The sequence below is a fragment of the Mesoplodon mirus genome, assembly GCF_964341445.2.
Source record: "Mesoplodon mirus genome assembly, chromosome: 3".
NCBI classification, from domain to species: domain Eukaryota; kingdom Metazoa; phylum Chordata; class Mammalia; order Artiodactyla; family Ziphiidae; genus Mesoplodon; species Mesoplodon mirus.
Genome location: NC_138978.1, coordinates 2,927,438 through 2,942,051, shown reverse-complemented (window position 1 = coordinate 2,942,051; position 14,614 = coordinate 2,927,438). Strand labels below are relative to the sequence as shown.

The 14,614-nt window shown below is 56.7% G+C and overlaps 1 protein-coding gene across 1 annotated transcript in view; it reads right to left on the bottom strand.

Moving 5' to 3' along the window:
- The window catches only part of AJAP1 (adherens junctions associated protein 1), a 115,986-nt gene extending 110,459 nt beyond the window's left edge, over window positions 1-5,527 (bottom strand). Inside the window, exon 1 of the mRNA XM_082614437.1 lies at window positions 5,401-5,527. Within this exon, the coding sequence (XP_082470563.1) occupies window positions 5,401-5,429 (29 nt within the window). The 5' untranslated portion in view covers window positions 5,430-5,527. The remainder of the gene's footprint in view (window positions 1-5,400) is intronic.
- Window positions 5,528-14,614: the final 9,087 nt, after the last annotated feature.

Here is a 14,614-nt window from a genome sequence, read left to right as displayed (position 1 = left end):
ACAAAGTAGATGTGCTCGCTCCTACTGAACTGGTAACAACTGAAAGCACTCAGTGGGATAGTTTTTCGTGAACATGTCTACATTCCACTGTGACTAAATCTCAGCCAAATGAATGAACCTCTAATGGTGGAATTGTGAGCACTAGTAAATGAGGTTAAAGAAGTTCTATACTTATTGGGGGCAGGACAGAGTCTCAACCTAAGGCCAGCCCTGGCTGGGCATTCCTTTCCTGAGTCTCAGTTTGTAGTCAGGGATGAGTAACCACAAGGGCAAGACTTGTAAAGCAAGGGCACTGTGCCAGGCAGCAAACTGACTCATTCACAGACAGCTCCTGAGCATCGACTAAGTGGTAGCACTCTTCTCAAGAGGTGATGAAGGATGAGACAGTCCCTGCCCTCACGAGCCCACAGTCCACAGGTGCTCCCTACTGCCAACGAGGGAGCCTGAGCACAGGAGCACCACTGCCAGCTGAAGACCCTGAGGTCACACACAGGTCTAAACACCAACTCCTTGGGGAGGGCAGGCAGGGAGGGCTCACTGGCCACACGGTCCAGGCTGCTGTCCATTCAGGGCTGGAAACGGTGGGAGAGCAGATGCAGCGAGCCCTACACGCCAGCCCTCCTTGGCTGGCCACCGGAGAGAAAGTGCACCAAATGGCAGAAGCCCCGGTGAGTGGACAGAGCCGGCACGTGAACGGTGGACGGGGAAGGCTGAAGCACAGATGGACCCCGCACGGCTGCCGCCCACCTTTTCTTGGGTGGGAGGGGAGAAGGAAAGAAAGTGACAGCCTCTTGCAAAGTGCACGCATGGGATGGAAAGGCAAATACAAGCCCCAGCCCCTCCTCCCCCAGCCCCCTTGGTGCTGCAGCAGGACCCTATTCTTTGCCAATACACGACACCCTGGTGGTACCCAGGTCAGCGGGCTGGGGCCAACAGGGCGGGCGGGATGGATGCCGCCGTTCCCACGGCCCTCCAGTCCGGCCTCTCTTTGGGTCACGTTGGAGATATGTGTCAGCTATGAAGATCCCCACAGATGAATGGTAGGTTTCTGACCTCTCACCATCCACAGGGCCCTTTCCAAAGAGAGAAGCACCATTCGCCGCCTAGCCACTTCCTTGCACCTGCTGGGGCATCCAATTAACTCAGCTGTTCCAGAGGCTGCTGGGAGACAATTTGGTGGCTAGCCCCTGCTCCCTCCCCTGCCCACCAGCAGCAGTAGGGGTGAGTCCTGCACACTCTGCTGTAACCAGGACCCCAGGGCCCCCAGAGCTCTGACGTGGGTGGACTGCAGCCTCTGACGTTCTATGAACTGAGAGTTAATCCAAGGTATGTAACCACCACTCCCCACTGGGCGGCCTTCTGACTCACTGGCTCCTTAGAATTCCAGGGGGTCTCGGAGAGAGAGAGAGAGTCAGGGGGCAGTGGGGTCTGTCTACTCCAGCTGCAGCGAGCCCTCCTCCTGCCTTCCCTTCCCGTCTGATTGGCATCGGGCAGGAGAAACCCTCTCGAGCCAGACTTCAAACATGAAAATCTAGATCAAGGATATATTTGGCTTTCCAAGCTAATCTCTACATCAATTTGGTCTCTACTGAGTTGTAGCCCTTTGAAGAAAACTTGGCAACTACGTTTGGAAAGCAGATGACTCTTACATAACCCCAGGCAGGAGCCCAGGGGCTCTGGGAGGCTCAGCACTGGTCGGCCGGGTCGGGGTTTCGTGTTCACCCACTTCATCGTGACCCAGGGTGCAGCTCTGACCCATCATGCTCTGGGCACCCTGTGGTTTTCCTACCAAACAGCCGGGGAAATGAAGGATTGAGGAAGCACCACCAGCCCACACCTGCCAAACACCTTGATGGTGCCCGGGTCAGTGGGCTGGAGACCATAAGGGCGGGACGGGATCCCACCGTTCCCGCTGCCATCTGAGGGACCCCATCTAGGAGGATGCAGGATGTGGTGGGGAAACAGGACCAGGAGACAGGCATCTCAGGGAGGTGTGGAGTTGTCTCTGCTCGCAAGCTGCCTTGCCCTGCTCCCCACTTCTGTGCCCTCTTTGGTGCACAGAAGAAAAGGAAGCAGATAATTAAAAGAAATCAACCTAAGGGACAGACTGGAAGGAGGCCACTGCCCCCGCCTCTGCTTGGACAGTGGATCCCCTGGGTGGGGGTGCGTGTGAGGGCAGGGGGATGTACCCGCGTGGCAGGGAGGATGTGAGCTGCCTCCTAAAATGGTGATTTATTCCAGCAATATTGTCCCGGATGAGTATCACGGCCACTGACACTCAAGGGATTCCAGTGGCAATCAATTTGGTACCAGCAGCTGGAAGTGGGCACGAGCCAGGGCTGATGAGGAGGGCAAGGTCTGTGGACAGAGCCTCTGAGTCCATCCTCTAAAGCCTGGATGCACAGCCCCAGCTGCTGGAGCACTTTACAGGTGGGGATGGGGACAGCCAACCCACTGGGACTGTTCACTGAGGCCTGAACGTGGCACCCCGTGGCCGGCAGAGGCCTGGGGAGCTGTAAAGCGCCCAGTGAAGGAAGAGAGTCACGTTATGTTGCTATAGACCCACCCCCCAGGCACCCCCAGGGCCTTCAGAACAGAAGGGGCGACAGAACCTTAGGCTGGAAGAACAGGCAGAGGGGCAGCAAGGGACACAGCCTGGGAGGAGCATGGCACCAGCTAGCCTTTGCCCCCCTGAGGATACCTCAAGGCAAGTGTCTTGCACGCTCCAAGCCCCAAAGCTGCAATGTGGAGGGCCCTGGCCTCAGAGGCCACTCACAAGCAGACAGCCAAACTCCAAAATCTGCACCGCTTGCTGAGTAAGCATCCCCTCCAAGCTGCTCCTAGAACGAGCTCTGATGCAGCTGGCCAGGCTCTGGATCCACCTTCAAGAGATACCTTTATCTGAGCTGACAGACGGTATTTTTGGAGCTTTGCTACAACGACCACCAAAAAGGCATAAAAACAGCTCCAAAAGACTCAATCTGTTCCTCCTCCTTGGAAGAAAAGGCTCCACGCACAGCTCATTTCCAACACACAAGCAAAAATCCAAGCCCAGACTTTGCCTCGGAAGTCAGAGCTGAGAGGCCTCACTCAGGTCCTGCCCAGAACTGCCTTCTGTCACCTGGGCCTCAGGTTCCGTGTTTGCCTGACCTAACCAGGCCTGAAACCGGGCAGCAGGACACCCAGCGTTCACCTCGGGAGCCATGGAGGGGCTTGGGAGCAAAGGTGACGGGTTGTGTTCAAGGAAAAAGCTCATTACCAGGTCTCAGGCAAGCCATCCCTGGCTTTCAGTGACTGTTACCCTGTGCCTGGTGAGACGCAAAAGCACAGACCCTCCAAGCACGGCCCCTTCTCCTGGCCAGGGGATGGCTCGCAGACATGACCGAGCTGTCTCCTGTCAGCCTCCCAGAGAGGTGACAGCCCGTCCTCAGAGGCACATTTACAGAAAATCTACTGTGCTAACACTGAAGGGAAAAAACCAAAAGGTCAAACTTCAAAATCACCAACAGAACTATTTCCTAAAGCAAAATCCCAAGTAGATCTCATTCGGGGATGCTTTAGTGGAACCGTTTTAGCGAATTTTGAACGCGCAGAGAGGTTTTTTTTTTTTTTTTTTTCTGTGATATTTACTCTCCTCTCTCTTTATCAGAATGTACTAATCTTTCAATCTAGCCAGTTAGTAATAAAAAAAGATGTCAGTTCAAATAACTTCCCGGCAGTCAATCAGGAAGGTAGTGCCAGACAGCAGCTCAGGAGGCATCTGGGAGCTGAAGGTGCACACGCCCCCCCTCCTCCACAGAGCAGGGACCCCTTTGATCTTTCCAAAGGCCCTGGGGTCTGGCTGAGACCCGGGAGGCAGATGGCAAGGCACCTGGAAGGGGTCACCCGGGCAGAGCTGCCCTCGCTCTATTTAGTCTGCATCCCAGAACGGCTGGCTGAGCCTACACCTTAGCTAGTTTGAGCACAGGACATCGATTCAGGCAGAGCCAATATCCAACGCAATCCGCTTCAGGATTAACCTTTTAAAGCCCAGCCCACTGAACACGACCTGGCCAGCAAGACAAGGAATGCCCCTTTCCAGAAAAACGCCAATGATAACATTTGACAGTTGTCACTAGATGTTTTAAACAGTCTTTACCCCAGGAGTGGGGAATTGTCTCATAAAACAAGGGTAGCCAGGAAACGCTTGGCGGGCTCCGTCTGCTTCCAGTTTCTCAAAATCAGGACGCGCATTTGATTCTCCCTTCAGCTCGCTCCCCCCCCCCCCCGCCACCCCGAGCTTTTATCGGGCGGCGATGGGGGCGGCTCAGGCACCGGCTCCGGCAAAGACCGGCCCCTTTCTCCCCAACGCAGGAGCGCAGTGCATCCCAGTGGACAAACTCGAGAACGGCACTCTTGCTTTCCCTGCCTCCGCCTGTGTCCTCCTAGGTCTCGGATGCAATCCGGGACCCAAACGCACCAGCTCCGCGGAGCCCCCCGGCAGGAGGGCGATGGCTTGGAGGCACTCTGCCCCGCCAAGGGGACAACTGCCCTGCTGGGTCCCAGGCCTCTCGAGGCAGGGGCTGAAACCCGAGCACCACTGGCAGGCGGATAAAGTTTGCCGAAAAGGGTCTCCCTGGGTACCCCCACCGGGGGCTCCGAGCTCGAACCCCCTCTTCCAGCCGGCCCTGGAGTCCGGGACACAGACAAGCCCCCGGGGCGCTCCTGGGGTGTTTGCCTGCGGGAGGGGGGTGCCCGTAGGGAGTGCCCGCCCGCCCTCCCCCAGAGCCGCCCGCCCCAGCTGCCCGCCAGCTGTGCGCGCCCGCCGGGCCCGGAGGTCACCGGCAAACAGCTGGATCGGCAGCTGGGAGCCCGGCAGGCCCCTGCTCAGTCAGCCACGGGGCCCCGAGGAAGGGGAAAGGCGGGCGGCGGGGCTATCAGGCTTTGGTTTGCTCCAACTCCGCTTGCCAAGCTCTCGCCGGGAGGCCGGAACCCTGGCTTTCCCCGGCAGCGCCGGCCCCCGCCCTGGGTCCACGGCCCGCCGCGCCCAGCGGCCCGCGCCTCGCCTGGGCCCCGGGGAGGAGGCGCGCCGGGGCGGCCGGCCAGCACGCTGCGCTGCTGGCGCCGGGAGCCGCGGGTGCGCCCGGCCGGCCCCAGAACCCAGGAAACTGGAGCGGGGCGCCCCTGCCCCGACCCGGACGCGCGGAGCCCGGGAGAACCGGCCGCCCCCGGCGGGGCCACGGGACTCAGAGCTCCGGACCGGAGCCCTGACCCGGCTCCAGGGGCACCGGCTGGCCGTTCGCGGGGAGCGGAGAGGGGGTCCCTTTATTCGGAACACCGAGCAAAGCGACGCTTCAGCCCGGCTCGGTACCGACGCACCCGCGCGCCCACACGCTTCCCGGTGCCGGCCGGGTCGCTCACCTGAGTCCTAAAAGCTGTTGAATCCACATGGTCACGTTTCGCGGAGCAGAGCCTCAGATCTCGCTCGCCCCGGCCATCTGCGCGGCGCCCGCGCCCGCTCGCTTCCGTCCCGCGGCGCCGGTCTCCGGCTCTCGGTCCGCCGCCGCCCGCTGCCCGCCGCCCGCCGCCCGCCGGCCGCGGGGCGCAGAGCGAGTCAGAGCGCGGCCGCGCGGGGCTCCATGCCGGCCGGCGCGCCGCCGCCGTTGGGGCGCATGGTTCAGGCGGGGCGGCCCGCGGGGGCGCACATCCTCCGGCCCGGGCGCGGAGCTCGCGGCCCCCTCCGGGGGCGACCCGGCGAAGGCGGCTGCGAGGCGGGGGCGCCCGCTGCCGGCCCGGAAGGGGCGCGCTCCAGCGCCGCGGCCGCGCGGCGAGGGTCGGGGGAGCGGCGGCTTCGCCCTCCGGGGCAGCGAAGAGGGAGGCGGGCGGCGCCGCCGCGCACGGTGCGTGTCTCGCGGCGCGGCTCTCGCACCGGCCCGAGCCCCGCGCCGAGGGAGCGGCGAGGTCCTGGGGTGCGGGCAGCGGCGACGCTGGCGGCCGCAGGTCCCCTCCGCGCGCCACTGGGTCGGGGGCTCTGCTGGGCACTCCGCTGCCGCCTCTCAAGTTGGCCGGGGGCTCCGTCTGAGCGCTCGCTCCGCAGACGGCCGCGGCGCTGGAGGCCAGCAGGAGGCGGGCGCGGGAGGCGCGCGGGGCGAGGGCGCTGTGGAGCGCGGGGCGTGGGGACGCGCGGCGGCGGCGCCGCGCCGAGGAGGCGCGCGGGGATCCCGGTGCCCCGCCGCCCGCGCCCACCGCGCCCGCCGCAGAGCCGCCCGCGCCGTTTGGCCGCCTCCCTCCGCGCGTCTGCCTCCCCGCGCGCTCGCCCCCGCCTCCCCGAGCGGGTCCCAACTCCGCCCGCCCGGCCCGGCTCACGTCACCCTCTTCCCCGCCCCTCAAACTGGAGCCCGAGCCCCCTGCCCGGCCCCGGCTGCCGTTCGCCGCCCCGCCTTGCAGCGGCCCACCTCGCCGCACGGGGCTTTGCCCGACCCTGGTGACGCCGCAGGCGGGGCTTCGGCCGCCCCTTCCCCAGCCCCGGCCTCGTCCCGGTCCCCACCTTGGGAAAGGCTCGAGAGAGGCCGCTGGCTCGGATTGGACCGCCGGGCGCCGCCGGGTGGTGTTGCCACGGTAACCGGAGGGCATGCGAAGCGGTTCGAGGTTCTGACCCGGTTACCGGTGCGCCCAGTGCACCGGGAGAGCTGGTTTTGGGCAGGGGGCGTTCCCGAGGAAGCACTCGGGGGGCGCTTGGGGCGGGGGCTGGGAGAAAAGTTTCCTACTGGCGGAGCTGCTCGGAAAAGGCCGCGGGAGTCTGAAGGAGGCGGGGAGGGTCCGCTGCTGGGGATTCCTCTCTCCCCGCGGCCTGGGCGCGTGCCTCGGGCCCTGGCGTAAGAGTCTCTGTGTCCCTGGTCAGAGCTTCAGCACCTTCTGCCCCCCGCCCAGCCCGGTCGGTCCTGCATCCCGACGCTGCAACAGGCCCCGGGCTGGGCGTCCGGCAGCCCCGGCTCGCCCGACTGCAGCTGCTGCGCGGCCAGGCCCTAGAGGAGGACTCCTGCGAGTTCCAGGACGCCGTGCCCCAGACTCTTGGCCCCAGGAGTTCCCCTGGGCCTACCTGGTTAGGCTGTACTTGCAAGGCCTTGACTACAGGAGAAAGGGCCCTTGGCGGGGTCCCTTACACTGAGAGGAGTGACTACAGTGAAACTCCTCATTGAAGGCCAGACCTGCTGACTCCGTGGGAAGCCGCGGACAAAGCCCTGCTTTCAATTCTCAGCGCCCTCGAGGGAGGTGCAAAATCAGAGGCCTTAGAAATCAGCTCTTGTGCTGCAAGTGTGGATCTGGGGGCCCGGGGAGGGGAAGCGAGAGGTGTTCTATGCAGGTGCCTCCCCAAGTGAAGCTCTGTAACCGCCCAGCCCACGTGAGAGACCCCCAGTAGCAGGAGAGGCTTCCCTGGGGAGGGGGTTGGGGGGGGCGGGGAGCCGGTTGTGGGGCGGAGCCAGGCCCAGCGCCCCTGGACTCACAGCCAGGCCCTTCATCCCTGAGCCTCTAGGTCCTTGAGAGCCGTAGGGGCCGCCTCCACCCAGGCAGGAGGACAGAGGGGTGCGACCTGCTTCCCCGAAGGAGAGGGGCAGGGGACAGGGAGGTGTGGTGGCCAGATCACAAGTCTTGACCCGGGCAGCCCAGGGGCCGCTGTTCACTCACTGTGGGGCCCTGGGCACATTATCAACCTCTCCGGTCCTCAGTTTTCACGTCTGTGAAATGGGTTCCATAGTCCCTTCCACACAGAGGTTTTTGTGGGGGTTAAATGAGATTGCCTCACACACGGTTTCACTATTATCGTCCGAAGAAGCAGCAGGCTGAGTCAGCACTTTGCCCACCTGGCCACTCCTGGCTGGTCTTCCCCTGGAGCCCTCTCTCTCCCTGAGGGCTTTCGGGGGTAGATCCCAGAGGGACGTCCTGGAACAAAGGGCTGAGCCCCTGCAGCTGGGAGAGAAACGGTGCCCTCACTGCTGCCACCTAGCGGGACGAGGGGGGTTGCTGCACCAGGGAGGCCCTTCCAGGAGCCAGAATAACCCTGGAGAAGGCTGAGGGGCCGGGTGGGCCTGGGGGGACCCCGAGCCCCTCTAATCCAGGCCGCGGGAGTCTTGTGCAAACCCACGGACCTTGTCTCAGAACGTTTTTCAGTGCAGAGACGAAAATACACAGGATTTTTAGGAAACCAAGTGTATTGAAACACATTATCAAAATATTAAAACACATTTTTGATATAGCAATGTACATTCTTTTTATCATGTTAGGGAACGAATTGTCAGATCCAAAATGTGCCACAATTTGGGTGTCCGGACATCTAGCAGTAATAGTTTGGGCTGTCCACAATCGTGGCGATGCATGAGGGAAATGGCTGCAGTTTCCGTGTTTAGTGGTCACTGGTGTGTCACACCACCTCGCTCTGCTGCCTACATTTATAATAAAGAAATGTTGGGTTTCGGATGTGATTTTTTTCATCATCCAAGTGAAAAGACTCCTTGAATTCTACCCACTTACCCTGGAGGATTCCCCAGACCTCAGGTAGGAACCTCTGGGTTGAGAACACAGTAAATAGAAGTGTTTTCGGGAAACAGCTGTGAGGCCAAGCAGTGACAGAGTCAGGAGGGGAAGTCACATAGCAGAGGTTCACCAAGACAGCCCTGGCCGCCTCAACCCCTGAGGGGAGGGAGGTTGCCCTCCACCCCCACCCACGATGGAAAGTCGGATTTAGGGCAAGGACCCACTAGGTTCTATTACCCTTGGGCACTGATCACTCCAACTCCTCCAAAGAGAGCGACCCGTCTATTATTCGGTCTGTTTTTATTTTTTCTCTTGATGCGAACATTGTCATTTTTTACAGGCTGAAACATAATAAAACCACGACATATTTCACCATTAAGGTAACTGGTTTCTTGTACTTGGACAGCATCTCATATTTCTGACCGGTTCATTTTTCTCCTCTTTTGGGAATTTGGGAAGGAGAGTATAAGTCATCACACACACACACACACACACATACACAAGCCTACCAGCTTCAGCAAGTGCAAAATGGAAGTTTTCAGACATACCCACTGTGGAAAGATCACCTGGTCCCCTACCAGGAAAAATCTCTGCCCAGGAACCTGGAATCACAGGCTGGCCCGGGCCCTCCAGGAGCCCCCTCGCCTCTGCCCTGCCCTATTTTCCCAACAAAGGAGCTGGCTGACCCCCCCAGGAGGCCCTCTTTGAAGCTCTCTTAGGCCATTTACCTAATGGCCTTCACAGACTTGACTATTTTTAAAACCCATCCAAAGCCAAATTGAGCTGCCATTTTTCATTTTTCTCCCAAGGAGGTAAATGTGTCTTAAGCATGACATTTGATTAAGTAGCTAAGTTTGTGATTTTAAATGGAAGGGAAATGCTGATTAAAATTATTATACATTTCTTTAAAGCATTCATACTGCACCCCGGCCTTACTAGTTTCCCCCACCTATTAAAACGTGCAGTGGGGAGGAGGGGGAGGGGCTGGGGGAGTGGGGGAGGAACTCCAAGGCACTTTTCCTTCTCTGGGGAGGGTAAGTGCCCTGACTTTGGAATCCTGCCCTTACCCCCTCCCACATCTGAGTTGTTCCCAGGTGGGTCTGCACACAGCCGTGAACTCCACCTGAGGGCAAGGGCGAGGCTAGGAGGGAAGCTGAGACTTCCCCTGACAAAATGACTCACAGGACAATCTTGCAGCACCCCAGGCCTGGCCAGAGGAAATGCCAGGTCTCTACTACCCATCCAAATACACTTGTGTATCTGAAAGAGAAAAAGGTGGTCCCTCCCCTTCCTCAGAGCAAGTGATGTGTTCCTACCGCAGGTGGAAAGAGGGATGCCTAAGAATTTGATCTGATCTGGGCTAGAGAGAAACCCTCATTTCAAGGCTTTTAGAAATTCTCTCTGATGACAGATTTGCTGATTCGATTTAGATGGACAAGGGTGAGGAGGATGAGGGTTTATTTGCATCGCAAAATAAAGTGACAATTTGGTCGCAGTCCTTCGGCATGACGGGATCTGGAGGTTTGGGGCATGAAGCTGGAGAGGAGAGGGTCTGGAGGGTGGGCAGACACGGGCCGGAAGGCAATCAGGACTCAGGTGTCCGGGGGCTGGGGCCGTCCAGTTGAGTCCTTACATGTTCTCATATGACTGAGTCCAAAGTCTGAGGTTTTTGTCCTGTGTGGCAGTTTCGTTCCTGGTTAGTGGTGCTTGTGTTGAGGAGAGTCCGGGAGTGATGGGCAGGATGGTCTCTGCTGCGGGGCAGGTGGAGGTGGGGGGGGGGACCACAGCAGTCGAAAGAACCAGGAGGAAGAACTGGAACATGGTGACTAACTCCAGAAGTGATGTGAAGAAAACGCCCTCCATCCCTCACATTCCAGAAGACTCCAGGCCTTGGGTGGTTGGGGGTTGTGGTGGCACAAAGGGCTGCGTGACTTGACAGAGTTCTCAGGATGGAGCTCTAGATGGATTATCTGGGTATTAAGGAAAAGCGGGGGGTCTGGGGTCAGGGACATGAAAGGGTCAGGCCCCTTGTTACACTTGCCGACTTAAAAAAAAAGGCACAGTATGTGAGTTGTGAGTTAAGTTTTATTTGGGGCAAAATGCGGAAGCGTTTCAGATAACTCTGAGAAACTGCCCCAAAGATGTAGGGGGGAAGGTCAGTAGAGATGTGATTTTGGTGAAAGGGGAGTCCATGCAATCAAGCACATATTTTTTTTTTGCAAAAGTTTTCTGCCAGTCAGGAGGAGCAGACGTCATCATGAAGGATTTTGTGCTTTTCTAGATACGAGGAGATAGAAGAATTAGGCTCATAAAATTGGCTCCTGAAAGTACCTAACTCTCTGAAGCCCTGTTCTGCTAGTTTCTCCCAGAGCACCGAGTGCCTCTTTTCTGCTCTTCACCCTGAAATCCTTTCACGGGCTGTTGACAGTCAGCAGCCTCAGCAGCAATGATTTAATCATCGGAGAGGTAGACGGCAAGTGCCCATGGCAAGTGCCAATTTGTAGTTGACACACTTACCAATAAGGTAAGGGTCCTGGGGGACATCTCTCGCTGGCCCCAAAGGTCCGACTCCTTCTAGGAGGAGAGGTGAGAGAATGAGGACGCCCTCATTGTGTTGACCAAGCCCTGAGCGTGTGCAGGAAAATAACAGTGAGTGAGGCTCCCTGGGGAAAAGCTCCCCAAACAGGGGATGCCGTCTCACCCTTGAGTGGTCGCTGCTACTGGCTGGTCCAGGGACCCTTGGCTCCAAGCAGAAAGGGCAGAGCTGGATGCCACTGATTCCGGGCTTTTGGTGTCTCTTCCAAGTCACTTCATAAACTGCATCGGTCAGCTCAGACTAGATGATGTTGCATCAACAGACAGCCCACAGAGCTCTGTGGCTGAACCCAATACAGGTCGATCTCTCACGCATGCTCAGGACCACCGTCTGCTCCATCAGCCCGTCTGCAGGTTATCATCATTCTGGGATCCAGCCTGAAGGAGCTGCTCTCACCTGGACACCCCATCACACAGCGCAGGGCAGAGTCATGGCGGAACCTCACTGTGACCCTTAAGGCTTCCCCGGGAAGGGGCACGTGACACTTCCATGCACGTTTCACTGGCAAAAGCAAGTGGCATGTCCAGGCTGACATCAGTGGGCTGAGGAGACAGAAACCTCACACAGGGAGGGGCAAGTGACACCTCTACAAATGAGTAGGTACCAACAATTCAAGAAGATTTAATATCTTGTTTTCACAGAGCCCCTAAAGTTGAGAATGCCAGAATTTGTTCAAAGGAAGGCAGCATGTTTTCTGGCAAGCATGCTATGTTTGCATACCCTTTTCTATCCCTGAGCTCTAGATGGATCTTTGAATCTCAAGGCTGGGAGGATTCTGGTCTCAACTTCATCCCCTACCTAAGAGTCAAAGGCACCTGACTAATGCCAGAAATTTAGAGGCAGACACTTGTCAACAGTGGTGAGGGTGATTGGCTTACCCCTAACTGTACAGATGGTCAGATAATGAGTCTTTGGGGGCTGTGCTTCTATCTAGGAGAGAGAGCTGTGATTAGTCAGAAAGGGTCCTCATCATCACCATCATCATCCACGTCCTCATGATCTTTAAGATCCTTCTACAGCCCCCTTTCTCAGCCAGTAATTCCTGGACCCTGGCTTCCCCCCGCAGCAGCTCAAGTGACATCTGGGCTTCTCTCAGTCAATCTGGAGACTAACTGAGCAGAAAAGCCACTTCTTCCTCTAGCCATGTCTTGTCCGAGCTGTTACCCTCCACTTGAGGAGGATCCGGAACATGCCAAGGAAGGAGGAAGACTTGTTGTTTACTGAATGCCCCAGCGCAGAGCAAATGCCTAGCTGGTTCACGCCAGTGTAGCCTGAAAGTCACCCCTGTATATAAGCATCAGCCATCATGATGAATTTTACATTTCTGAACTCTTTTCAGTGCCACAACAACCCGGAGAGACTGGTGATATTATCACACCTGGGCTTAATATTGAAAACATCTTAACACTGTGCAGCTTGGGTACTGGGATAGAGGTTGGCTGCAGCCACAGGGCCAGGCAGGGGTTCTGGGAGAGGACCGGCAGCAATCTGGGAGGGGCTGGGGCATTGGGGGCGGGGGTGGTGCTGTTTCCAGCTGGTAGGAAGGTATTTCAATATTGTAATATCCGGCATGGCTGCTCCCTGCTGAATACCCGGCCTGATCACAAGCATATGCATAAGAACTTCAGAGTGGATAGTCCAGGATCCCCCAGCAGGGGAAGGATGACTCAGTGATCCAGTCTGGGCCAATGCAACCCCAAGGCTCTCTCTAGTGTAACACATGAAGGACACATCACAGAAACCCATTTCACTGCCCGCTTTCTGAATATGTTAAAAAGCAGAAGCCCCGGTAGGCAACATGTGTTCAAGACAGCGATACCCACCTTCTACAAATTGCTGTCCTGGATCGTTATTTTCTTATACACAGTAGAGCTGGTCTCTGCCTAATCAATGCTGGTCCTGAATTTCACCTTTGAAACTGTGCTTTTATGAAATGTTCACTTTTGTTTGTCCTCTAGAGAATGTGGCTGCAGTTACACGCTGCCAGATGACCACCCAATATCTACTGTCCCCATCCTTCTTACTAACAGAACTTTGGTGGCATTGGTGGTGGGGGAGGTGATAAATGTGCCTGGCCAAAAGTTTATACATTCCAGCCCCTCTTTTACCTAGGGTGGCTTGTGATATAGTTCTGGCCAATGAGATGTAAGCAGAAATTGCTTGATGGGATGCCTGGCAAAGTTCATTAGAAGGGGGCTGACCTTTTAACATCTGCCTTTTGCCTTCTCTCTTGTCCTTATTTTTTCCTGGAATGCAGATGGGATGCAGGAGATGGAAGAGCCATGTTGTGACCGTGAGGTGACACGTATGAGGGTGGAAGCTGCATGCCAAAAATGCCAGAGCAATGGGATAGAAGGAGTCTAGGCCCCTGGAGGCATGGTGGACAGCCACATGCATCCTAAATTACCTGCCTACAGACTACCTGTTAGGCAAGGAAAATAAACCTCTCATTAGTTCAAGCTTCGGTTGACCCCAGTTTTCTATAACTTTCGGCTAAATGTAACCCTCACTGAGAGGAGGCCAGTGCTTACCTGTAAGACTGGTAAAACTCAGGTGCAGGCCTTCATTTCTTCAAGATTCTAAATTTTCTGGGATAGAATTTTACCAACTCCTACTAAAGGTTATAATCAAAGAGGATGACTGAGATCAATCTGGAATCAAGAGTCTAAATAGAAACATAACACAGGGGGCTTAAGTCTTCACATTATCCCCTAAACATCTTGATCTATGCCTGTTTCACCAATGTCACATCTTTAGCTGAGTTCTGCCTTGGGGTGGGTGTGGTAAAGCTAAGGAATCCATCATCTGTTTGTTTCTGGAAACTTCACTGAGCGAGGAGGTACATGTCTCCCGGGAGACGGTGACTCCTGGCTCATCTGGGTTTCATGTCTGATGCTCCGAGTTCTCCTTTGTTGCAGGAGCCAACAAAAGGTTCCAGAGAAGGCAGCACGGGTCTGCCGTGTCTGGAGCAGGTGTTTAAAAGCTGAATCAGGCCCACGGCTTCCCAGATGAGCTTGAGTTTCGTTTCCCCAAGCTATATAAAGCGACATCAGCAATCCAGGGTATCTTTTTGAGGAGCAACGCTACTAGAACTCTTCCCCCTGCCCCCACCTCCGTAATCAGCAGGGACATTTGTACGCAACAAAAGGAAGCTCACGGTAGTCAGAAGGACACGGGTTTTGTTTGTTCCTTTTCTTAAGAATCAAACAAATACTTTCAAGTATTGCCTCCACCCCTTTCCAGATCTCAGACTAGTTATGTCACTTCCTTTACTGTGGTTCTCACATCTTTCAAATGGGAGAGCAAAGGGCAAACTTCAGGAGGGTTAAATCATAAAACCTGGGCAATGCTCCTGCCATGTTAGATGCTCATACATTGTTGCCATGTTTAGGAAGGGGCTTCTGTCAGTGAAATTGCTGTACATCTGAGGACAGGCATCAGCCATTAATTTATTCTTCACGCAGCAAACATTTATTGTGCATGATCCTAGGTGCCAGGTAAACTTTG